This window comes from Augochlora pura, chromosome 10 (genome assembly GCF_028453695.1).
Source record: "Augochlora pura isolate Apur16 chromosome 10, APUR_v2.2.1, whole genome shotgun sequence".
NCBI classification, from domain to species: Eukaryota; Metazoa; Arthropoda; class Insecta; order Hymenoptera; family Halictidae; genus Augochlora; species Augochlora pura.
In genome coordinates, this window is record NC_135781.1 from 14,442,223 (window position 1) to 14,467,731 (window position 25,509).

Consider the following 25,509-nt stretch of genomic DNA (forward strand, 5'->3'; position numbering starts at 1 on the left):
TAGCTAAATATGGTCAGGAGTCTTTCGATTGTGAACAAGTACAACAAAATCGAAAAGAATCTAATCAAGTAACCATGATGAGCAAGAAGGTACTAATCGATTAACCAAAGATGGCTGAAACGCTCTTCTTGAACTGATAGCCAAGGAGATTAGAACGATTCTTGAAAAGTCGTGAAGTTGTCAAAAATTTTGCGTTTCCGCTGGAAGCATATCCTTTTGGTCAAATTACGCAGGGGAAGACAAGCTCAGTCTTCCGCTGTAAGATTATCAGGTTGGAGAAATTCGTACGAAAAATGCACGTGCAAGCCTTATCGTCTGCATCGCGGAACCTTTCCGGTAGTTCCCGTTTCTCAGCCTCTGATTAACATTTTTGTTGCACACGCCGGCCCCTATGGTGGCAGATCCCCGTCACGTTATAGGACGATACGTGTGCGTGGGTAACAGTATCCAGAGCCACCTACTTACACCTGTGTGCGGCTGTTAGTTAGTTTCCCGGTAGACAGCCACGTACCGGGCGTACTACTGTCGTCGTGCTTCTTTTGCGGGTATAGTACCGTTCATAATGATCCGGACGACATACTGCGACTTTTTACGTGTTTATTATGCAGAGAAATTCTGTCAGTCTCTATTCGCTATATCTTACAACTCTATAGCCCCGGTAAATTCCACGACGCCATGCAACTATGTACGCCGGCGAGTAAGCTGATATTCTGGCTACTTCAATCTAATATGTGGTCTCCGATCTTGTTTTACGTCTGGAATGCAATAACATTTACTTCACTTTGTATTTATTAAAATTATTCTCTTAGATTTTTACTATATCTTCCTTATCATGTACTCGTTATTACTGTGTTTTATTTTTAAGACACAAACATTACTCGATTTGTGCAGAAACAAAATCCTCTATCTGAGTGGCAGAAAAATCGGTTAAATAAAAACGTATTCTCGACTTTGAAATTTTTCTGAAATGTCTTCAGTTTATATTGTACACACTGAAATTTCCATTCTTAAAGAAAAAAATTGCGAAATTAATTATTTATTGTTCCATTTTATTTATATCTTACTGTTGAGTCAATTTGATATCGATACTGTCATATTGTCGAAATAAGGGACAGATAATGATTAACGTACTCATTTTTATCATAAATGTATAAAATCAAGATATTTCTTGTCATCATGCAGAATCAATCTTTGAGCAAATTCGTGCCATCTTTTAAAATGTTCCTTCATTTCTGACATTAACGAATGGCGCAATATGAACGCAGTCGAAGAAGAGACTATTTAACCAGGCTAGTAATTATGATTGAAAAGTTCGCCGACAAACGGTAGTCCCTGGTGGTAGTAAAGACAACCGCATTATGCGCGACGTGAATCACGCGACTAACAGTATTCAAAGACCGCAGACTTACGGTCGGGGGGGTGTCCCGAGGAATCAAGCATTCTAGAAACAAAAACCGATAAAAGCGAGCCAACTCATCGCCACGGTGATGCATCGTACAAACAGGATGCGGGGATCTGCTAACCCATTTTTCGAAGGATCGAGACTATCAACCTCAGCGAATCTTTTTCCCATAATCGTAGAGAGTTTCTTCTCTCGTGTCGGACTTTCTGCCGCTTTTCACCGCTTTAATGAAACGATGACGCGCGATTACACGCGTTAGCTAAGCCAGACCCCGTGTTCTCGCGACGCTAATCGCGGAAACTTTCTCAGGGTTTAGTTGGCATCCTTCTATTGCCAGAGCATTAGCCTCTGAACTCCGTTGCCTCAGAGTCGAGAGGAATATGGAGATACGGTTGCGTGAAGCCAGAGAATTAAATCTGAGAGTTAGAACGTGCGGTGAGTGGCGAAATGTAGTCGAATTTAGCAAAATGTTGATGAAGTGTACGACAGTAGTATTTAGAGCAAGATGAAGCGATGAGATTAGATGAGTGTGGCCGAGATAGCGATATACGTTGCTTAAGCTTGTCTGAAAATGTTAGCCAATACGCTCAATCATACGCTCAATAATACGCTCCCACTGTTATCTCGATGAAACTTTTTATTTAATCGATCAAAATTTCTGATGGCTTCAATTTTAGTCGGCATAGGTATTAACTAAAATCATTAAAATATCTATATCTAATATCCCGTAGTAAGGTATTGTTTTAATTAATTCTTAAATAATTTTATTCTCTACATGAACAATCAAAATGTATAAACACACCTAAGCTCTAGTATTAACGCTTTTTTTCTAAAACTATAAATCAATGATCAAAGAATAGCCATCCTACTGTTTGATAGAATTTTTCTTCGCTTAATAATTACAATATGTGCAGGAGATGCAAACAAGAATATTAAAAACTGTGTAACGTAATAACAATATATCTAATGGTACGAGTTTGTGTATAATTATATCTCTGTTTGGCTGTATGAAGTGTTCATTGAGTGTAAAAAAGTAGGTGAGCCTTAGGATAATTGTGATATAGAGGAAAGGGAGAAACCCCTGTATGGCTGTGCATGTCTAACGGAGTAACGACACTTTTAGAAGAATACAAAAATGATTATAACTTCAAACAGAAAACACTGGTAAAAATTAGATGGTTCTATTTAGCACATGGCACTGTTTCACGGGATCGATTTGTTTTCAGGAAATACATAGCGCGTTCGACATAAGAGCGTAAGTGAAGAAAGAAGATTAGGATCTCGGAATAATGGAAGAACGAGGCTTGTCAATGGCCGAAGATCTTTCTAGCGACTACGTACCTGCGACACCCATTCACAGATACACCTGCGGCAAACGTACGACCGCCGTTCACACATATTTATCACGGTCGGCGTATCGTAGTAGCCACCTGCTAGGGTCACGCACACCGTGTTCATTCTTGCTGCATTCGTCAGTGACCGGTGAGTACAATGCACTCGGGGCACACAAAAAAAAACGATTCAGTTTGCGTGTTGAAAGCATACGAATCTATCTAGGCTCGATTAAATTTCTGTCTTCGATCGGAGAATAAAAATATTTACATCTCTCGAATGGTGTATTTATCTTGGCACATGAATTTAAACAGAGTTCGGCAAAAGGTAATGTCGATAATAATTAATGACTATAACTCGCTAGTTATTATAACTATAAATTATAAATTAGTATACTAACATGTTAGTTATTATAAATTATTATCGATTAGTTATAATAACTAACAAGTTAAAATCGTTAATCATTAAACAGATCACTTTCTACCCAACTCTAATTGCAAATGTTCCATCGAAATTCGGATTTGCTGATAGCCTGATTAAACGATTAGCTATATACGCTGATTCTAAAACAATGTTTTATAAATAAATATATTTATTTTATTTATTATTATTTATTATATATTATATTTAATAAATGTATTACAACGTTCATTTTTTTATAGAATTAAAACAGTTTAAATATCGACAACTTCCCGACGATTCGGAGCTGAACTACTTTTCGGCAGAAAAATTGATTCGCAGAGATTTAGGAGGATCTACTTACGCCTACAAGATAATCGTTAAAAGCGTCTGCCGTAGGTTGACCATGCTGAATGGCCATTTTTATGAATGGTCGAATCTCGCTTAAAACTGTACTGAATTTTTTATTTAGCAGTGAAAATTGATTACTAGCTTATTCGATAGAAAAGAGAATCGGCAATCTCGGGAGAGATTATCGAATAAAAATGGCGTTCTGCATTAATGAATGCATTAACTGAAACTGAAAATCGCGTTCAGAAATAGTTTCGCTTAGCCGTGTGACGCACTCGCGCTCCTTCATAAATTGTGTCTCGCTTCGTGAAGGTCTTTGTGCAACGAACACACATCGAATGGATCGACTGAATTCTTTATGATCGTATTTACGGCACACATTCCAACGGATCGCGTTCGACTGGATATTAGAGCCGGCTGAACGCCCGACAAAACCGAGGCCAGTGTCTCCGTATTCCAAGTAGTCATCGGTAAAAAGAAATTCTATCGTACACTCGTTATTTCCCAATTACATTCGCCCATTCCTCAAATTACTCCAATTCATTTCTAAATACTTATACGCATTTATGATTATGGCAAGACCACAGCAAAATAATGTATCCCATGCAAATTAATTACTAATTTTCAAATGCTAATTTCAGCTAATTTTAACAATGCTGTTCTATTTATTGTACTAATTGGTCATCCTGTATACAATGCAAATTTACATTTATATTGTGGAAAGATAAAGTACAAGAACATTAAGGTGAAATACAGCAACATGGCGAGAAACACGTAGAAAGCAGTGGGGAAATGTATGAAACAGTATTGGGATGGTTGTGCGGTAATGTTTTTATATTTCATCTCCGAAATAGGAAAAGAAACTCGCATTTCTCATGGGATGATCTGATGAAACCCTTCGTCAATAACCATCGCTATTGTTCCTCTGACAGCTGTAAAGGAATCCGAAGAAAACGATGCTTCCCCTAAAGATTTCCCGTCTACTTATGTTTGAATTTAATACTTCTATACCGTGAATTTCCAGTGTGGGCGTTGAGAAGATTTGAACATTCATAATTCAAAAGAAGTAACTTCTGTTTGAACACTTCTTTTCTAACTTGTACAATTAGCGAATTATAATAATAAAATAAAAAGCAGCCGAAAATTTGTGGATTAATTTCCACCTCTCTAAGTGAATTTGTGCACGAAACAAATTTCGTAACATACTACAATAGTAACAAAATTTCAGAATCTTTTCAATTTCATGGTTGGGAATCATCCGGATCATAGTTAACTGCAGTACCTCAATATAAACACAGGAGATTCAAATATTTAATTTTGTCAATTTAAGGAGATTCAAAATCTTGAAAATTTTGATGATGAGGATAGCTCCTCTATTTAGAATTTTTAAAGGCGGTACCTCGAAGAAACGTAGACTAAACAATTTTCGAAAAGAGAAGTGGGATCGAAAAATGGAAAACAAAGTCGCTGACAGTTTTCACCTGCTCGATTTTCGATCGAAACCCATTCGAATGCTCAGACAGCAATACAGGGTCGGCAGTCCTTACGTAAGTACCTGTAGGCCATATGCGCGTGCAACCGTGTCGACTCTACAGAAACATGTGAAATAAGCGTCTCGTCGGACCTTCTTCGGCTAGCAGCAGGTAGATCTCGAGCTCGACAGGCGGAAAGCCGCAACTCGTGGGATATTGGGCAACCACGATGCACCTTGATATTCCTGTTTGAGGGAGGAACAGGCATCGAGAAGAATTGTGAGAACCACGATACTGTAAAAAATGGATTAGCGAATTCCACAGTTCAATCCAGTTTTTAGTTTATTTCCTCCTCCTTCCGTGTAATAGTCGCGTCACGGTCATCAATAGAATAAAAGGATGACGATGTCTATTTTATCTCGCTTTATCTGTTTTCTTCTGTTCCGCAATGAAATTCTATTCAGTAAGAAACTACTCGATTGAATTATATGTGCAGACCTAGTCTATCTTCTGGACATTTGATTGAAACTTCTGGTACTTAATCTTAAATCTTCAATATTAACTAACTCTCTAACCATATTTTGTATCAACAATCACGTAAACTTAAACTGTATCCTCCAGTCAGTATTAATAATATTTTCGAATTCTCGTGTATTTTACCTTCTCTTGAAAGGTGTAATCTTAATGATAATACTTACAACACTTATCAAGTTATGTATAATATGTAAACTCACAGCTAACTCGGTCCTTTATAATAAAAGAAAGTAAATACTCTAACCGCGGTTAGGTGTATGATTTTTCGGTAAAAACTCGCGGACTGGTTTATTTATAATGCAAATGCGTCCTAATAATTAGATTGAAAGATCATATACCTAACCGCGGTAAGAGGGTTAACCTTTCCATACTGCAATGGCGGTGCTGTAGAAGCATGCTACCGTGAAAAGTTCAAATTGTACTAAGGGTAATATCAATGTCATTGTATCACGTTTGAAAATCGGATTGAAAGAGTTATTCAGCCTTCAAATCAAGCTCTAAATTAAGTAGAAAGAAGCTGATGAACTTAGAGTAGTGTCTATATTAGACTCAACTTACAGCTCCTAATCAATTGATACCACTAATAATGGTGCAGATATTTCTGTTTCTGGAATACTTTTCTGTAATTTAAATAACAAAAAACACCGACGACGCGAAAAAATTGTTTCTGCTCTCTTTAATTAAAAGGAAACGCTGTCAATATTTGTAAGAGTAGCATCCTACGCCGGTAATCATTTTCGGAATAGCATCCTACGCTGTTCGGTTTTTCCTGAATGATGATGACCTCATCGGACCTTTGACTTTTCCAACCGCACCACTGTTCCTTCTTTAACGTTCCCACTATCGAAAAAATGCAGACACAAACGGTGCCTGTTGCACGTTGAGTAATTATTGTGAATTGAAGCGGTCAAGGTCTGAATGTCACTCGCTGGACTCTAGTACGTCCGCGATATTCTTTCGTTCGACTGCTTCAACCAGTCATGTAAGTACTTACTCCGGCTAATCCGATTAGTTCTTTACCTTCGCTCAAAGCCTGTCATCAATCGACGAAAAAAAAAGACAGTTGACGATGAGCGGATAGGCTAGGAAAAATAAGAGGAACGTGTACCGTTTGCGGCAGAAGCAACAGTTCTGTAACAGGCATTTTGTTTCGATGCGGTCCTGTTAATCTCTTAAACGCTTTAAGAGTACTTAAATCAATTTTATGCATCTTTGAATATTCGAACAACTTTGAAAAGAAACAGAAAGATTAAAAACACGTATACCTATAACATTTAATCATTGGCATAACGTATTTGCCTGAATCCAGTTTCATTGAACTTCGTAGAGAACTAATTAATTTTCAACTCTGCAGTTTACACCTCAATAACTACGTTATTTTCATTTGATGAAATTGTTCAAATGTAGTTTAGCGTATAATATATTAACAGATGTGGGCATCAAGAATTTCTTTCCAAATTCAAGAAATTCAAAATGTCCATAAACAATGGATCATTAATTTCTAGGAAAGAACTAAAAGAAAGAAGAGAAATTCCCTAACTTCCCAGAATAACGCATCCGTAATGGACGTTTAACAAAAATACACTTAACAACCGTGATTCACAGTTATTTGATAACAACGCTCAATTAGGAAACAACCTATTAGAACATATCTCTATATTAAAATCTTTGGAAGAAGCGAAGAGCAATCCGCATTAAGATACAAGAATAAATGAAAAACGCAATAGGGTCTTAGATCCGAGTTTTCCGGAAACCGGACTTACGTTCGCACGTCGAAATCATCAGAATCGTTGGTTGTATCGCTAATTGCGGACCAGCTGACATAGCTAGAATTTCCGTCCATTAGGCAAGGTAAAAACAGTAACCATGTCTCGCGGTTTTGTTCGAGACATAGAAGAGAAGAGAAAAGATCGCGGCAGCCATGGATAAAGGCCGGATTGGACCTCTGCTAGTGAGCAACCTGTGTGTTGTTATCTAAAGGGGAAACAGGTCGAAGGGAGCTGGACGACGAAAGGCGGGGCAGCTTGTTGTAGTTGTAAAAACGACCTGCTGGAATTAATTGACTCGATACACGGGGAACCGTGCGTTGAATTAGGTCACTCTGGTCTCTCGTAGAGACCGGTGAGGGCAACAAACTGTCCTTTCTAGATCCATGAGATCCGATATGAATGAAGGAAACAACGGTGGGAAGAGCGCCGATGCGTGGATAGATATCGGTGTACGCGGGAACTCCATTTGACCAAGCGAAACTCTACTCGGTGCCAGATTTACTCGACTGCTTTCGACACTCGCTGTTTATTTTACGATGTGTCTACGTACTTCTCTTGTCAGCGATGCTAATAATTGTCGATCAAACATATCATGCATATGTTAACATTATCATGCGTGAAGTTAATCCGAAAACTAATCATAGCTATTGAGGTTGTTCTTGGAGTCTTCGTGGAAAATGTTAAATCAGTTTAATAATTTTTATCACTAGGCTGCAGAACTTGTATATAAATGCGTGTACAGCTGGTAAAGATGGTTGGACAGCAATAAAGTTCAGAATTTCATGGAATATGATGCTACCTCTTTTGAAGTAAGCTTTCTTAAAAATTTTGCAGAATTTGTAGGAAACCATGATGAACTGTGCAAAGAGCAATGCAAATTGGTTCTTGCTTGTATGAACATCTGCAGTCTATTTCTTACCAACAGGATTTCATCGTTTCTTCTAACAACAATTTTTATTTTCGAAAACAATATTAAAAGTTTACTTTCTGAGAATTAAAATGATAAGAAGCTAGAAAAATCGAAGAAACTCTTATCGCAATCACTACTGCAGTTCATAGTAAATTATCTTTGAACAAACTCGAATATTCTTGCTACATTACCTATTTATTAATTGATGATTTCAACGGGGAAACCCTGTGTTACATGAGAGGAAGAAGTGATATTTTAAAAGAATTGTTAGACTAGGAACTAATACATACTAAAGGCTAGGACTAAGACGGTTAAATGTTAAGATAAGTCATGAACCGCAGCAACAATAGAGAGTCGTGCAATTTCGTAAAGATAGAAAATTCGATACAATAAACGACAGTGGATTTAGAGTGACGCAATATTTATCGCAAACGATCGACGCGAGAGATCTAGATGTCCAGACAGTTTCCGATGTTCGATCTCTATTGTATTCCGATCTGGAAACAGAGCGAGCAGAATTGTTATGCAACAATCTGCGGACCGAACGTGCAACGATTAAGTAACAATAAGTTCGCCGTCTGAAGTGCTCGCGCCGCGTGTAACGACTTTTAATTCGTGCACAAAGGACAGCCTATACACGGCCGCTGGTGTGCGTGTCCTTGTAACAGTTAAATGAGGAGCAGATGTATAGAAGGGTTTCGATTTAAATACCGTGGAGATGCGTATTCCTGGTGAACCAGCGATTACTGTACACACTACTTGTCTCGGGCACCGGTCTTTTACGCGATATTATCGAGCCTCTATTAAGTCACGCTGCACTTCCGCGTAAACTATGCAATCGGTACCACGGAGATAATCCGGTTGAGTCGCGTCGGTTCGCATTGCGACGGTCGTTCATGGTTGCTAATCTTGTTTGCGGGCATGTACGTCAGAAAAAAGGAGAAAAACAGCAGGCGACGAGCTCGGGACGAGTTCTCAAGAAGCTTCCGAGAAATTAATGGAGAGGAACTAATAATTAGCATGCGAAAACGAGAGACTGGAAACGGAGTAGATAATCCGAACGAAATTTAAAATGTGAGAGACAGTAATTACGCGCTCCTTCGTTTGAAAGTATCTTTCTTGTTCTGCCGATCCTGCTTTGGAAATTGTTGGTGTGCGGTGTTAAATGCAATAATGACTGTTGCTCGCGCGAAGATCGTTTGCAGACCACAAGAATCTTTGGAGACTATAATCCAGATGACTTTAAATAGAAGTCTCAGAGTGGCCTTGACCAAACTTTGAATGAAGAAAATATGTCTTTGGGAAACGAAAGCCACGGTTGTAGCTTCCTTGAACGCGCGTTCAAGTATTTCGAGGTCGCCGGAGGGTATATGTAGATAAATCATTCAGAGGAAAACCAACGTCGCCAGTTCTCTGTTTTCCGTCAATTAGTTTGTTTAACACTCGGATTCTCGAAATACTCGTAACATTTCCACGATGGTTTTGATGTAATTTAGAGCGTGGCAAATTTAATAATGAATGTAGTTACAGTGCTTTAATGTACAAGTCATCTGAATTACATTTTCTTCGAGTTTATTTCTCTGAAATAAAACGTGAGAGAATATCTCGATCTCAGGAGACGTCGTAATGGAAAAGGAAAGACCTTGAAAACGCGAGTCTATGTTTATGCATTTGGCGCCTTTGTAGACCCAATGGAATAGAAACCTTGTTGGTTATTAATTAAATTTTAATTTAACGAAACTGAACGAAGTGACTTTAATCAACAAATATTTCGTAATTTTTCGTATCTCCAATATATAAAGATGAAAAATGAAAATTTCAACGGTAATCTTTTACAAACCAAAGAACTTGTTCGATGGCATTATTATCATGAGCCCGAGCTGGTTCGAAATCATCGACTAGAAAGTAGAGAGCGTGCGCGATCGATGATCCAGCAATGGATGACTGTACTGCCCGTATCGACGCGACGTAAGAATCAAAGAATCGAGCGCCAGCTAAGCTTGCACAATTTTACTAGATTATTTCCAGCAAAGTTTCTCCATAACTACATTATTGCTATTATGATAACTGAGAAGCGATAGTAATGAAACTATCGATAAATAAGAATCGATAGTAATTATCGAGAATCAACGATAGCTAAAGTATCGACAATCGATGATAATCATAGCATCGCTAATCGAAAATTAATTACGATTGAAAACGTACGGTTTCGAACGAAATCTGGCATCGACTGGCGCGATTCCGCAGAGAAATTTCAAAAGCATGACTCACCGTCAGGATTGGTGAAATATCCCCAGGTGGGGGTCGCCGTGGCCGCCGATTGGAGGACCACGGCCAGAACACTGAGGGCCAGAGCACCGGCGGCGCCTCGCGCCGCGACGGCGCGCTTTTCGCTTCGCTGCGGATCGGTAGTCGTCGTGGCGACCGCCCTTACGTCTTGACGGTTGCTCGAATCGGTTGCCATTCTTCATTCCGTTCCCGTGTCTCGACGATCTCGTTCCACTGCGCAACAATCTCGTCTCTAACCTCTCCCTTGCCGATTCCTTGTACCAAATCGTTCTTTCCTCTCTGTCGCTCGATTCCCTTTGTTCCCGACCGCCGCGGTCACTTCGGTCTCACAATGGAACCGCGCGAAACATTCGGGTCCCGCGATTACCACCAAACACGAACGATTGTATACTCAAACGCGATGATCAAGGCCGACTAATTGCATCCGCTCGGCGCATCGCATCGCGGAGACGACGTCGTCGAACCGCACCACTCGATGATCGAATCTCACACACTCACCGATGTCACGTACCGCTCGGTGCACGGGATAGAGCCCCGCGTGCATGCACGCAATCGATACCTCGACACCGGTGGGAGAGAAAGTAGTGGAGGGGTACGGGCGGGTGTAGAGGTGTATCGGCTTAGGCGAATTCCACGTTCCGTGTCACTCTTTCTTTCTTTCGCCGACGGGTGACCGCGCGAGAAGGACACCAGCGACGACCGTACGTACTACTCCACCTTTCTATATAACGTGCGTGCGCGTCTGTTCCTCTCGCTTCCTCCCTTTTCACCTAAAACCCTTCTCGCCTCTCCTTGTATACGCGCCTCGCTACCTCGTGGTACGGCCCGGCACTCCGGGAACCGGTTTTTGCGATGCGCGAACCGGCGTCGGCTAAAAATAAAAGCGCCTCGTATTCTCTCTCGTCCGCTGCTCCATCCGACGCCCGCAATTTTCTGTCCCCTCGTTACCGAGATCCTGCCGATCCTTCCGGGTGTGCGAACCTTCACGGAAGGGTGACAGAATAATCCTCTACCTTCGCCACCTCCGCCACCTCTCCTCGATATCGATGCGTCGATCGAGCGTGTTCGATCGTCGTTGCGACTCGCGATCGAACCGCCCGCGGTACCTCGGATCAACAATCACGTCCACCACCTGTCATCGCTGGACGATCAAAGATGGCGCAGGACGGGGGTAATGCTACTTCCTGAATCGGCTACGAGGCTTCCCGAGATTTCTCGGCGTTCCGCGTTCCTCTGATCAGCAGCGAGACATTGCCGTCACGACGGCACAACGGCATTCTCGTCGAGGAACGTTGAAATGCTGGGACACGAGACACAATCGATCGTGTTCGCCAGTGCACCGTAGCAGTCCGCTAGGTTAGGTTCGTGCGCGCTGGACATACGAACCGCTTGATATTTACCAAGGCGCTAACTTATCGATCCCGTGAGAGCGGGGATACCACGTTCACTTCATTTCGTGCCACGTCTCCTTCCACGCGTTTCGTAATCGTTTCGCTGCCGTCAAGCCGCGAGAGAGATCGCGTCCTCTTGGTCCGTGTCCGCATCGGTTCCACCGGATATCCCTGTATCCCTTTTCCGTTGATCTCGGTTTGAAAAACCCTTTCCCGCTCTTTCGCCCCCTCGTTGGCCGGCGCACTCGCTCACGTATCTAACGCTCTACGCTCCGTGTCACTGTGTCAACGAGCTCCGCAGCACGCACTCGCGTTCTTTAACAGGTTCTGCCGATCGAATTCTAGCCTGCCGTGGCAATCTGTACGCTCGTGAGCACACCTGAACGGCACCTGAATTTCCACGATTCCTTTGCTTTTAGATGGGCGCAAGACGGTGGGACGCGGGGGGTGGACGCGTGAACCCGCAAACGGCGAGCCGCGAGATGTTTGTACTTGCGTATTCCAGCCGCGCTGTGTACGTAGGTGATCGTGAGTGAGACGGAGATGGAAAACGAGCGGCAAAGGCCGCGCAAACGAGAGGAGAACAGAAAGAAACAATACGCGTACGCGAGCCTGCGCGCTGCGCGGCATACTGAGGCGACCGGCATCGACGGCCCGACTCGAACGCTCCTCCTAGGCCGCGGCTTCTCCCTCTCTCTCCTTCTCTCTCTCGCTAACGCTGCGAGCCAATACCAATCCACTACCCCTCTCTCTCGCTCTCACGATCTTTCTCCCACTGCCATCTTCTTCGCGCGACTACTCCCTCTACCGATCACGCTCGGATTTGCATCGGCCGCCGTATGACTTTCGTACGACGTACACCCGTTACAATTGCATACTTGGAAGTGCCATGCAACGTTGCGTTTTTATTATCGAGCTGGTTATGCTGAAAACTACTGTCTGTTACCCGAATTTTAAATTTCAAACGGGTTTTTCTATACCCTTGACTCGGAGCTATGTCTCGAATGGTTAGGACTTGTTTAACCCTTACCGCTCGATTGATGACTCTAAGGCACAACGAACAATTGTTATATGACCTTCCAAACTGTTAAAAGTGTTACTGATTAGAAAAACTACTCTACAATTAGGGTTAAGATAGCTTCGGATGAAGAAGATTCTCGCTAGAAATACAAACCAGTTGAAATTACTAGTTTCCGATTTTTTCTTTCACAATTCCAAATATCATGAAAATAAAGTTTAAATAATTCCAATCTTCTTGTTATTATAAAACGATTGGAAATATTCGAGCAATTTTTAACCATATTCATGCGTTTGAACGAGTTTTAAAAATTGCATTGATTATTATCGTAAGCTATGTTATAGTATTTTAAAGAGCTTAAATCTTGAACTGTTTAAATTTTTTAATTGTTAAGTGAATTATTGTTAGCTGTATTACTATTCAAACACTTGTTGATAATTATTTACTAATTAAAAAATAAATATTGAATATATTAAGTAAAAACACTTTCATCAGTAGCTGGCTTTTGCCTATTTTCTGTGAATGCAACCGTAAATGTGTTTGCCTTTATTTTCATTTAAAGAATGTTAGAAATTGTCTTTGTTAAAGTGTTAAAAAATCTTTCAATGCTTTCCCGCGTAACTTAAAATTTTGTATAACAATCGAAGTATCTGTCTTATCATTAATATATTTTTTTAACACCCATTATTCCACTATATTTATCTAACATCGTTAATATTCGTCCACATGCCGTGTCGGGTTTGAACGAATACTTCCCCGAAAGGTAAACATCATCGTCAGCATCTGTGACAGCATAAACCCATGATTTGACAAAAAGACAAGCCTGATCCACGTGTCTTATCTAAATTGAAACATGTGCTTTGTTCGTCGTCTGCCTGGGTCTGGTACACTTTTAATGAACATTGCGGTGAATGTAAATAGAGTGTGAACTGGAAACGGTCGATTTTTAGAATGGAGCATACGTTCTACATCTTGAACATTCGGTACCGGAATATTTACATTGCGACGAGCGTCAGCTAACGCAAAAAGGTCTCTTGACGTCAGCGCTTAATATGCGGTTTGAAAGATAATAAAAGGCTTGCCGCTGCGAATTTATATTGTCTTTTGCGGGCGAAAAGAAGACAAACGCGCGATGAGAAAAGACGAGAGGGAAATGTCGGGCTACGCACGTAACAATACGTCGCGAACTTTACAGACCACTAAAACCGTTGTCACCGATAAATCTGTTTAGTGGTCAGTCGTTTACTGATGCAGTCTAGTAATATACAGCTTTTAAAGCTCGACAGAGATTGCCATTTAATTAGCCTAATTTTGGTTGACCAGTAATTGAAATACGTTAACCTGTTTAATCAGTTAGTTGTTTTTAACAAACATATTTTTACTGAATGATCGAAAACAACTAATGGTTAAGGAGGATAATACTTTAAAAATTTTTATCAAACTATGTATTTTGTCTAAGTATTGTATTTAAACAAGATATGATGATAATCAAACAAGGCAGCATAATTACATTAACTTCGCAAAGAGATTGACGCAGCCAACTGGTTAAATGAACACATACAATAAATAGTTTTCTATTTCTTTCAGAAGATTGTCAACATCATCTAATCGAAGAGGAATAATCTTCACGAGAGCAGATTCTCGTATTGCGTAAGAGACATGAAGTGACAATTTAAGCACATATTTGCGAGGGGAAAAAGAGGTATGACGCAGGACCGTGCAATTACGGAAGTGTAACGTTTGCTCGTGGCTTTTGCACACAATAAAAAGGAAATGCAATGGTACGCGCCCGCAATGTCAACAATTGGGGAGACCAACGTGAGCGAAATAGGTATCGACGTAATTAATATCAAGGTCGTTAGTCGCTTAATGCATCGAGCGTAATCTCGATGCTCTTTCTCTCCTTTTACGTGTTCCGAGGAATTTCCGTTCCGATTTAACTGTAATTACCTAGGCTGAAATGAAAGAAAATCGGTAAGCGATCGCGCTTAATTACACAGTTTTAAGAAATATTCGTTTCCTACAATTTGCAGCTCGATTTATTAAGTTGTTCCTCGTACAATATTCATTTTAAACAACCAGCTGCCTACGTGAGATAAATTTCACAGAAAAAAAACCAGAGTTATTCAAATAACGTTTGCAAAGATTCGCAATAGGATTCCCTTGTTAACAGCGTAAAATACCATCGAAATAACGGGGGGGATTCATTATAATTTTAATGAATTACTCGTACAAATGCTTTTGATGCTCACCCGTATCGAAGCCTTTATAATTAGCGATTGCCGAAAGAAATTCAATTAAGAATGTTCCACGTGGATTTACACGAGCTGGCGTTATCACGGCTGATAAACTAATTAATGTATTCCCCGTTTTCAAATCCGCGTGACGCCACTCGCTCACGCGGATTGTACTCAGCGGGTCCACGACCATTGAACTAATAATATAGACCATTCATGCGCACGACCAGAATCTGGCGTCGAATCCTATCGGAATTATGATTTCCCTGGCAACCAACAATGATCCGAAACAATCAACTTGTCGTCGTATAAAGGGATATTAAACGAGCGCCGTTATTTCGCGATCGATCGATTGCACACGAGCAAAAGTGCTCGTGAATTGACCAAATCTTATAATACTCAAAGTAACTTTTACATTTTTAATAATATACAAATGTCACGTTTTTTATGGTTTTGTTTAAATATCAGTAATAATGTAAAAGTTACTTTGAGTCTACAATTATGTACATCGCTATAGATATGCAAAAAAACCAAAGTGAGAAAGCGAAGTTTATAAAAGTTGGAATTTCAACATTGTTGAAAACCGTATTTTCAGATAATATATAACATTGCGATCACCGATCATCGAAATAAGGTTAAAATAAAAATATGTTACTACTTTGTAAGTATTTTGTATATGATATATCGGGTTCGTACAGATTTACCGTTTATTTTCTAATTTTTGTCATAACCTGACAAAAATAAATCTCCACAATATAATTAAACGAAATTACTATTGAATTACTTTTCTGTCAGAATACATTCCGCATTATATTCTGATTTGCTATTTAAAAAGCTGTCTGTTAGTTAACTCTTTGTTATGCTAATATAGTGATTGTGGGTGTGTTCACGCCGACACATTTTGTCCATATCATTGATCGGCCTTAAACTGTCCCCGCCCTTCGGGTTGCCTAAGAAACATAATACTCAGAGCAATTAGCAGATCGCGTTTCAGCAAATGAAGGATTGAAACATTGACAAACGAAAAAAGCGTACGGTAACGACTGTACCGTGAAGACCAATGATTTTTCGATACATTATATTTTCCCATGGAAATCGTAATTAATTGAATCCGAAAGGTTAAGAGTAATTACATAGCTCGCGGAAGCGGCGTCACAGCAACTTCCATGTGCATGTCCGCAACGAGACAATTGATTCCGGCCAACTCCGGAATCCGTTCTAACTTTCCCCCTGTCGCAAGACCATAGGAGTTTCGACGTGCTCACGCGCTCGTTTCACATTCACTCGCTCCTACGGCGCAAGAAAAAAGTTAGACTACTTTTGTGTTACCGGCAGATATTCAAATATAGAAATGTAGGTCTGCTTGCCTATCTTCTCCTACCTACGAATCACTTTAGAAACCTCGACAAAAGATCCCTACGATTCGTTACGATAATACTCCGGCGTATAACAACGCCAATAGCCACGGCTCCTTCAGTGTTAACAATGAACGGTCTGTGGTATCGATATTTAACATTCGCGTCGACGGAATGTCTAAGTTTCTCTTGCGTTCGTCTAATTCCCAGAATTTAGTTCAAATATATAGTATGCAAGATCATCGATTGGATTGCGCACCTTTGAGCAGGGTCAACATTTTCTGCAACTTTTACAGAAAGGAGGAGCCAGTTGGAAATATGTATCTTTCTCTAGCAATTTTAGTCCTCCTCCTTCGAGCTTCCGACTGTCTCAAATTGCAGCTACTCGGTTTTGTTACAAAGAACAAGTTTAGTGAGAGAATTATATATCAGCAAGAGAAGTCTTTTGAACACTGAACAAGCGACCACGACTTGGTTTGTTTAAACATTTATTTATTCATATTTTCTAGTCTAGAGAATTGGCAAAACTTCGTACCAAGTAAACTTAATTTATTTAAAACTTGCAAATAAGATGAATGAAACAGTTAGGAGTTGATTGCAGGTTTAGGATCAAAATGTAGGAGTTTTCATTTGACAAGTCACTTGCTATGTTTTAGAAATACCAGCAATCTAATCAACATGTGGTAAGGTATCAAGAAACAAATTACAAATCTCGTACGTTTGCCTTTTGAACAAGCGATTTAAATTGCACTTTGATTCGAGTATTTCCAATCGCGGTCGATTTTCCATTAAACTATCTCTCGCGGAACGGAAGATAAACGCAAGTATAGTGAGTGTTTGCACGCAGAGATCCTTTTGTGAGACGTCTCCGAGTGCGACGGTCGTGTTCGCGCTGAAAACTATTGATTTCTTATTAAAATCGGAGTAAGCACCGAGCTCGCTTTATTATATCAAGAGAGTACCCAGGGAATGGCCCGAGCAACGACGTCAAGGCGTAGGCAGCTCGCCTGAGGCTTCTCAAGGTTACTCATTGCACTCTTGCATAGTAATCTTACGCAATAACCGAGACGAGAGGTAAAACGCACAAGCCGACAACTCGGGGGTGTTGCGAGGACGGCAGGCGATAGCCTCGAATCAACGTGGAAGCTGCGATCATGATAGAAAAAGTGATCGAGACGATCTCGTAATGAACGCGGTTCACGTGTCGTTAAAGGTGGCAAGAGCGTCGTTATCGGGCCGAGGAATTCCATAAAAATCAACGGAAAACATGTTCATTCTCTTTGACGGCGACTATTACGGTCACATCGAGTCACTCTATTTTTGTATTAAAAAACAAAACTTGTGTAAATTAATTCTAAGAAGTATAAGCCAGATGAAAATGTCACTTTTCTTTGAATCATTTTAATAAGTTGTACAAAAGCATTCTCAACTTTTACTAATATCTTCACAATCAGAAACACATAAAATAAATAATGTAATTGTTAACTACCCTGTGGATTTGTATGCAAAGGAAAATACTGTATTGAATTTCGAACTTCTTGCATTCATATTTGATATACAGACGGTGTAAAAAGTATTCGTACGTATTTGAAAAGAAAATACCTTTTTTATAACTGGGTCAAACAATTGAAATTTTTTGGGATGTTAAAGGGATCACTTTACTAGACAATAATTAAAAACATAGTTTCCAAAAATTAAAATTGTTTCAAAGGTGAAGCAAGATAAAAAGAATGATGTTCCCCCAACTGAAGAATGTTGTAAAAGGTGTTCGAATATAACAAGGCGAGATGTTCCGAGCAAGCCACGCTGTTAGAATACACAAACGAACGTATGGTCGGATAAGTCGCGTCGATCTCGTGATCGGCGAGGGATGAACATCTGTTCGCGTCAGAAGACGGTGTTTAGATCGTTCTGTTGGCAGACGTGTCGATAGAAGGCACCCCGAGGAAAGTCGATTCATCGGTACCGGTGATTTAACGAGCACAGAAAACGGTGCACGTTTGAAAGCGAACCACCGTTAGTTAACTGATGCCGCGCGCTCTTGAAGCACGTGTTCGCGGCGGGAGGATCGATCGATCGGCCGATAAAGGTCGAACGGATTCGAGGAAGATAAATCCCACGGATCAGGCCGTACGTATACCCGACGCGTCGTGAATATTAAAGCTACCCGTGGAATGCCATTGTGTGCGATATGAATTCGCAAATCGCGACCGATCGCATCGCGCGCGAATCGGTAGCGAGATCGATGCATTCTTCGTTTCAGTAACGACGTGCTCGTGATAAATGGCGCAGAATTTCTCCGGTAATTTGTACCCTGTACCTCTGCTCGTTTGCAATGGAATGCTATTTACACGGTCATTTGATCGGTTAACGTCATTATCTACAAGATAAAGTTGGAAGTAAATGAAGAGTATGCGAATTAGTTGCGTAGCAAGCACGAACAAAATGCTATACGGTTGCTAATACGCGTCTCACCGTTCACGCATCTACATTTTATTAGTTACTCTAATACCGGCTACTGATAAGAACGGCTGCTGAAAAATCACAGAAATTCTGTAGATAATTGACGAAACTGGTGTGAAAAGCGACAGAAAGGATTACTTAAATAAAATGAAACAGACGACTGGAAATTGAGAGGTAGAGCAGCTTCGTTAGTGACGCACAATTTTATCCGAGCACAAGGAAGTGCAGGACCTTCCCACGAGCATAATCTCGGAATTACGCTAAAACTACAATCTTCCTTTTCCCTGTCTTCCATTCTTCTTCGCTCTCTTCGCCAACCTTCCTTCTATTTATAATTAAAATCGTTTTAGAAGAACTACGACACAGACGCCTGCTTTACCCGGAAACGATGGAAGTCCCTGCATATTTTAATAGGATGAAACTACAGAGAAACTTATTCAAATGATTTTAATAAACGAAAAGGATCAGCGCGTTCGTCCTAGTTTTGATTCAGAAATCTCGCAAGCGTTGAAGCTTACTTGAATATCTGCAGACTGAGTAGGCACGACCATTTTTCGTTCCGAGAAATCGTCTGCTAATATTTGTTCACATTCTATGAAAATATTTAAGGAAACCCCGTTGGCATCGGGCCGGAGAGCGGAGTAAGTACTTTGGTAGGTCGGCTGTTTGCTGGGTCGGTGAACTGAAAAGGTCAAGATTATTCGCGTGGATAAGAAGAAATGCCACGAGAGAAACAAAGGAACATATTTTAATTCGAACGTTTCACTTCGATACGACTAAATAAAATCTCGAAGCTTTTCCTGATTGAATAGTTAGTTCTTATTTTAGGAAGAAGGTCGTCAAGCTTCGAGAGAAAGCAATCCGTGATCGGACTAGATAGACGATAAGCTGATCCTTTCCAGCGACCCCCGCTAACCTTTCTCTACCTCGATGGCACGGGCACCGAAAAACGGAATGGCGCCGTAGATGATCATGCCAGGAGGTTCGTTGAACTCGAACCTCGTGCAAAACGTGATCCACAGATTGTGGTTCCTCTCGCGCCCGTGTCATCGAACTTGCTGACAGTGATTTCGAGCTTCGTTCCCAACCTTTCGCTTCGAATCCAATCATGCCACAGCCATGCACAAATATCAATTACGGGCTAAGAATGTACTATGCCAATTGGGAATTCTGTTGCAACTTTACCAAGGAAGCAAAGCGCAACTGCAATCCTGTTATTGACTATTTCATCCTTGGGGGCGGTCGTTCCAGACGATTTGATGGCTATACCATGACTTGATGCACTCAGAACGTATCATTTTCTTTTATAGCGTGCCTTTCTGAGATCTGTATCGATCCCTTCACATGATAAATCTTCGTTACGGGCTCAGATAAAAAAAAGTAGAGAAAAATCACTGTGGCGTTTACATTCATTAGCAAAACCAACGATAAGATTGACGTACTTGCAGCCTGCGTTAACAGATTGCAAACAAATCTTTATAAACTGTTTACGTTATTGTAAGTTACGCCCCTGTTATTGTAAAAATGTTTTTTTACCAGTATAAGTAAATTGAAATTAAATTAAAAGTTATAGTTATAATAAAGTTATAGTTATAAAAGATAGTAGTTATAATAACAACAAAAGTGGTAAGCAATACTAATCATCGAACGTGAATTGCTCAGATGACGCATGAATAGTGGCAAAACAATTTAATAAATTGTGTCACTGAAAGCGAAGTGTGAATCCCCATTTTTGACACATGGCAGTCCTTCAAGGCCATATCCGCCACAGTTCGTTATTTTCGGGTGCCTGCGAGATGCGAATAGGCTGTGTACTCGATGATGTCATTGCTTTAATCATCTACGTATGGCAATCTAGGTGACTCACTAAATGTAAGTAGCAAATGTGCACCTCTGCGCTTCAGACACCGATATAGTTTCGAGTCTCCCATATCTCGTTCAGGACTATCAATTATTCTTGAAGATTATATCGCCACACGTGAAATGATCGAAGCCTGAGGTACTTGGAACGAAGCTAAGGAGCTCATCGAACACATAGGAGAGGCTCAACCGAAGAGCTTGTTAGGATTTCGTCACCTCGGCGAGCACTTTATTTCCCTTAACTGGATTACGCTAGGCGACATAATTGAGAGAGGCCGCACGACCTGGAAAACCAATTGACCTAAGTCCAATAAAACGTTGAAACGTGCCCGAGAGAAAGTGTGACATGCCCCGTCACAAGAATCCGTCAACTTTATCGGTGTCGCTCGTTTCAACGAACTAATCTTTGCCGTATTCACACGTCCCGAATTAACGACTTCATCGGAATTAATGAGATGCAGCAAAACCTGCACAACTGGATGCATTTAAATGAGATACGCTTCCGTGTGATAATCTGCATGTACGACGTGTTTGGCGCTGCTCAATATGTAGCAGAACAAGTTTGGTTATTTTTATAATAAGCATGTTCGTTCGTACATTTGCGACAAAATTTTAGGCGAGACAGAAGAATGTATGAGAAGAATTTGTGAGAATTATTCAAGGTAGAATTTATATTTTTCGTGACGAGTTCGAGCACAGATTTTATGAAATGATGACAAAAATGGTACGGTGATTTACAAGAAAGTAAAAACATTGGAAAAATTTACTAAACTTACTAAAAGAAAGTCGTGTGAAGATCTGCAATTAGTTATTTCTGTCTTTCGCTTGTAAATATTTGTAACCATATAATGCATAAAAATGGCAACAACTTGATCAAATTTTTCTTGTATAGTGAACGATCTAAAATTATCTCCATATTCGGTTCAGCGAGAACGCGTTTCCCGTCCGAGTCGTCCGATATTGAAATATTGTATTATACATTGCAATGTACCGCGACTGTATACGGGAAAGTTGCGGCGCGATGTAACCGGCTGGTGAAAATTGTTAAAGGAAGAAGGCCAAGTTCGATCACTGGCTAACCCAGCTGGAAAGGAATGCACGCAGGTTTCAATGAAAATTCCTGGCCAATCGATTTAATCTCACCCAGTTAAACCTACACGGCCGATTAACTTTAGCGCCGGATTCTGTGCTATAAATATGCACGCGTTTTCAACATTCCTACAATGTTATTGCCGGCGTCGATTTTAAAAATAAAACGATACAAAGAGATATTCCATTCGACAGTTGTAAACTAGAAATCCGGCACTATTAACGCGCTTATTATCCGACAAATTGAACACTCACGATCTGCTAATTATTTCCTCCATGCTTAACTGAATAAATAAGCGTTAGAAATTTTTATAGAAACCTAGTAACGGAAAAATATTTATCAATTTTTTTATCAAACGACAAAATTAATTTTTATCTTAATATAACAGTATCTAGTGTTATATTGATAAATTTGTATATTCTGACTTTGCGTTACTTCATGTTGAGGAAGTTCTTGCAAGTAGTATTTCTTTCGAATGAAATTCCCAGAGAATATACATCATGATATATGTATATCATGCATTTCCTTTCCATCAATTCTGCACTGGAAGTCATTTTAACTGCAAATAAAAAAAATAAATTTTTAACTCATACAACATTTTCACTTTTAACAATTTTGAGTGGTGGCTCAAAGTGATCACTCATCCACAACAGTTTAAATTCCAAGTTCTCCTCGATACTAATTGGCGGCATCGTTCCAAGGTAGCCTGGCCTCAAAAGAAGCATACAACTTCATTTGAAACCCAGTTAGTAACATTTCTCATCCACCCACCGTGCGCGACCCATCGTCACGATTGCACTTAATAAATCCAAGAAAGGCAAGGCCATCGCCACCAGACCCATAAAACAGCTATCCGATTCCTGTGGAGCTTTCCTCCCCCAATGCTCATCAGCTACCCCAGCGAGCAACGTCGACACCCTCGTCAGAAATGGCCTATTCAAAGTCGGCTAAATAAATTCAAAGCAGAGGCATCTGTCTCGTCGTAACGACGTCTCCACGCTCCTCGGTTCCGCGATTCCTCTTCGGAGTTGTCCTCGAAACATCCCGCGGGAGGATCAACCCCTGGTGAAACTTCCTTAGAGGCCGGCGATCCCGAATAATCCGGGTGACCGGTCGTGGCCGCACGTTTCACTGCTGCGAGGCGAGATTCTTTACGACGCGGAGCCGTAGGTCGACCCGGTCCCTCGAGGTTAACTCGTTTAACCTTCCCCTGCCATGGTCGGCCGAGATATCGAGGATCTGCTCGATCCAAGATACGTCTGCCGTTCGATCGGGACGCTCTCTTTGGTCCCTGAGGTTTCGAGGTCCTGCGTTTTGCTTGGGCCCGATATCCTGCCGCTAACCAACCACCATCGCGATACCAGAACGTCACGATCCAGTTACTCGACCCACTCGACATACCGACACCAGCACGGTACCGCTCGTGTCGTACCAGGAGGTCGCCGGCTGATCCGTGACAACGTCTTCTTTCGTGTCCCGGCCGAGTTTCGGGCTCGTGACTCTCCCAGGCATGCTCCCCCCATCGTCCTGTCAGACAGATCGTCCGTCGTGTCCTTTACGCTGCTCACTCGTGTCCTACGAATTGCCTGATTCAACGAGCACGGGACCATGAGCCACGCTGATGGATGGTGCCTTCCTTCTGAATCAGGCTTGCGCGGCTCTTTTAGCAAGATCTGTTGTGAAAAGCGAATTTTGAGATATTCTACAAACCCGTGCCATCGAATCGGGGTCACCCACAAAAATTTCATTTTCCAACAATAATACTAAATTGAAACAAAAATGGCAGTCTGCACAGGGTTCGGTTTATATTTGATATTATATTATAGGCAATTGGATAAAATGATATAAGAAAGAGAGAATTGTTCGCATTGCTTCAATATCTTGCAATTGGTTCAGACGAGTTTTATTTCGCATAAATAATCGTTAGCCTAGTGATCAGTGACAAAGAGGCTATGTGAATGTGTTAAACACATAATAGGATTATGTTTGGAATAAGTTAGTTGTATAAGGATTATTGCAAAGTGAAGTTAAATTAAGATTTGATGTAAAAAGCATTTTACAATTAACATCAAATCAGAATAACGGTAGGAAAAAAAGATTGATTGCAGTAATTGAATTTGTAATGTGACTTTTATATCTTGTGGATGCTAGTTAAGTTTGACTTCCTTTGATATATTGTAACAGAAATTAAGTCACTCAGCATTAACTATCATTACTGCGTTAGGATTTACACATGAGGCAAACAATCTTATTCTAATCATATCTGTTCAAGTTTTATCTATTTGTCGATTTCGTACTAGAGAATAGGCCGAGTTCGATCAACGAATGGCACGTTGATTGCAGTGTCACTTATATTTAGATGACGGAATTGTTCAACCACAGTGTAAAGTTAATTTCTCTACAGTTGAATCAAGCATGCCTAATTTGCTTATAATATATGAAATGCAGTTAAAATATCTTAGAGGTTATTGTAGTCACAACGTTGGGAAAATAAATATAAGATTCATCAATAAGGTGCAGAGGTCAGAAGATTTGAAGAAGCAAGAAGCATTGAGAATAAGCATTGAGAATCATTATAAAAGGAACAGAATTACAAATGTAATGAATATGGGTGTAGAAAACAACATAAGAGCCAAAAATGTAATCTTGTAGGAGGAAGAGAAAACACTGCTATTTTCGAATTATTAACAAAACATGATTATTTCTTATCTTTAGATGTAACGAACTAGATGACAATAGCTTAAAAACATAAAGTGTTTTATTTCTCACATTAATAATACATAAATTTATGAAGAAAAGAATTGTTTGTTAAAGGAAGGCTATAGTATGTATTATATATCACATTTTATTATTATAGTAGATAGTAAGTAGATAGATAGTAAGTATATATATAGTAGATAGTATTATTATAGTAGAAATGATTGGAATTGCCGGTTCTTTAAATCTACAAGCACTGTACATACCAAACTATCGTAAATTACTTAAGATTATCAAAGCGTAATAAATATAAGAGAAACTAAAATATGTTTCTTTTAGACGATGTTTTAAACTTTTTATACTCTCACATAGAGCTCGCTCTTTTTTAGTACTTACTTTTGAAGTATACTTTAATGACAGAAGTTCATGTGGTATATCCTCCAAAACCTAATCTGTTCACAGTACATTGCTTGTCCTTCACATGATTCATTGGTACTTGCATTGTCATCAGTATGGGTAACGCCGGAGACGCAGACAATATTACCTACTAGCATTATTTATAACTATTTATAAGATGATATTCCCATTGGACGTAGAATATTTTAAAGAAAAAATAAAATTCTTCAATTTTTGCCTTTCGAATAACCTTTATTTCTTCATTTTTTATAACGAAATTCATTCGATGAAAATTGTAATTGTCGCAAAACTGTTGTGCTGATATCATGCTGGACAATATTGTTTGTAAAAGCGATCAGTGAAAAGTGTACGATCAGAGGATTAGTCGACGTTGCAATTGAAGAAGCCTCCTCTGTTTAAGCTACTTGAAATCATAGAAGGAACTGTTCATTCGTGACTGAAGAGTGGGATTTGATATAGTGCCTGCAGACAATGGCTTACGAAAATGAAAACTCGCTCTTGAACAACTGCTTCACGAAACTAG

General features: G+C 40.2%; 1 protein-coding gene across 1 annotated transcript in view; it reads right to left on the reverse strand.

The window, feature by feature from the left end:
• LOC144475695 (uncharacterized) overlaps nt 1–12,500 on the reverse strand; it is a 64,813-nt gene extending 52,313 nt beyond the window's left edge. Inside the window, exon 1 of the mRNA XM_078191835.1 lies at nt 10,441–12,500. Coding sequence (XP_078047961.1) covers nt 10,441–10,633 — 193 coding nt within the window. The 5' untranslated portion in view covers nt 10,634–12,500. The remainder of the gene's footprint in view (nt 1–10,440) is intronic.
• Between the last annotated feature and the right edge of the window lie 13,009 nt (nt 12,501–25,509).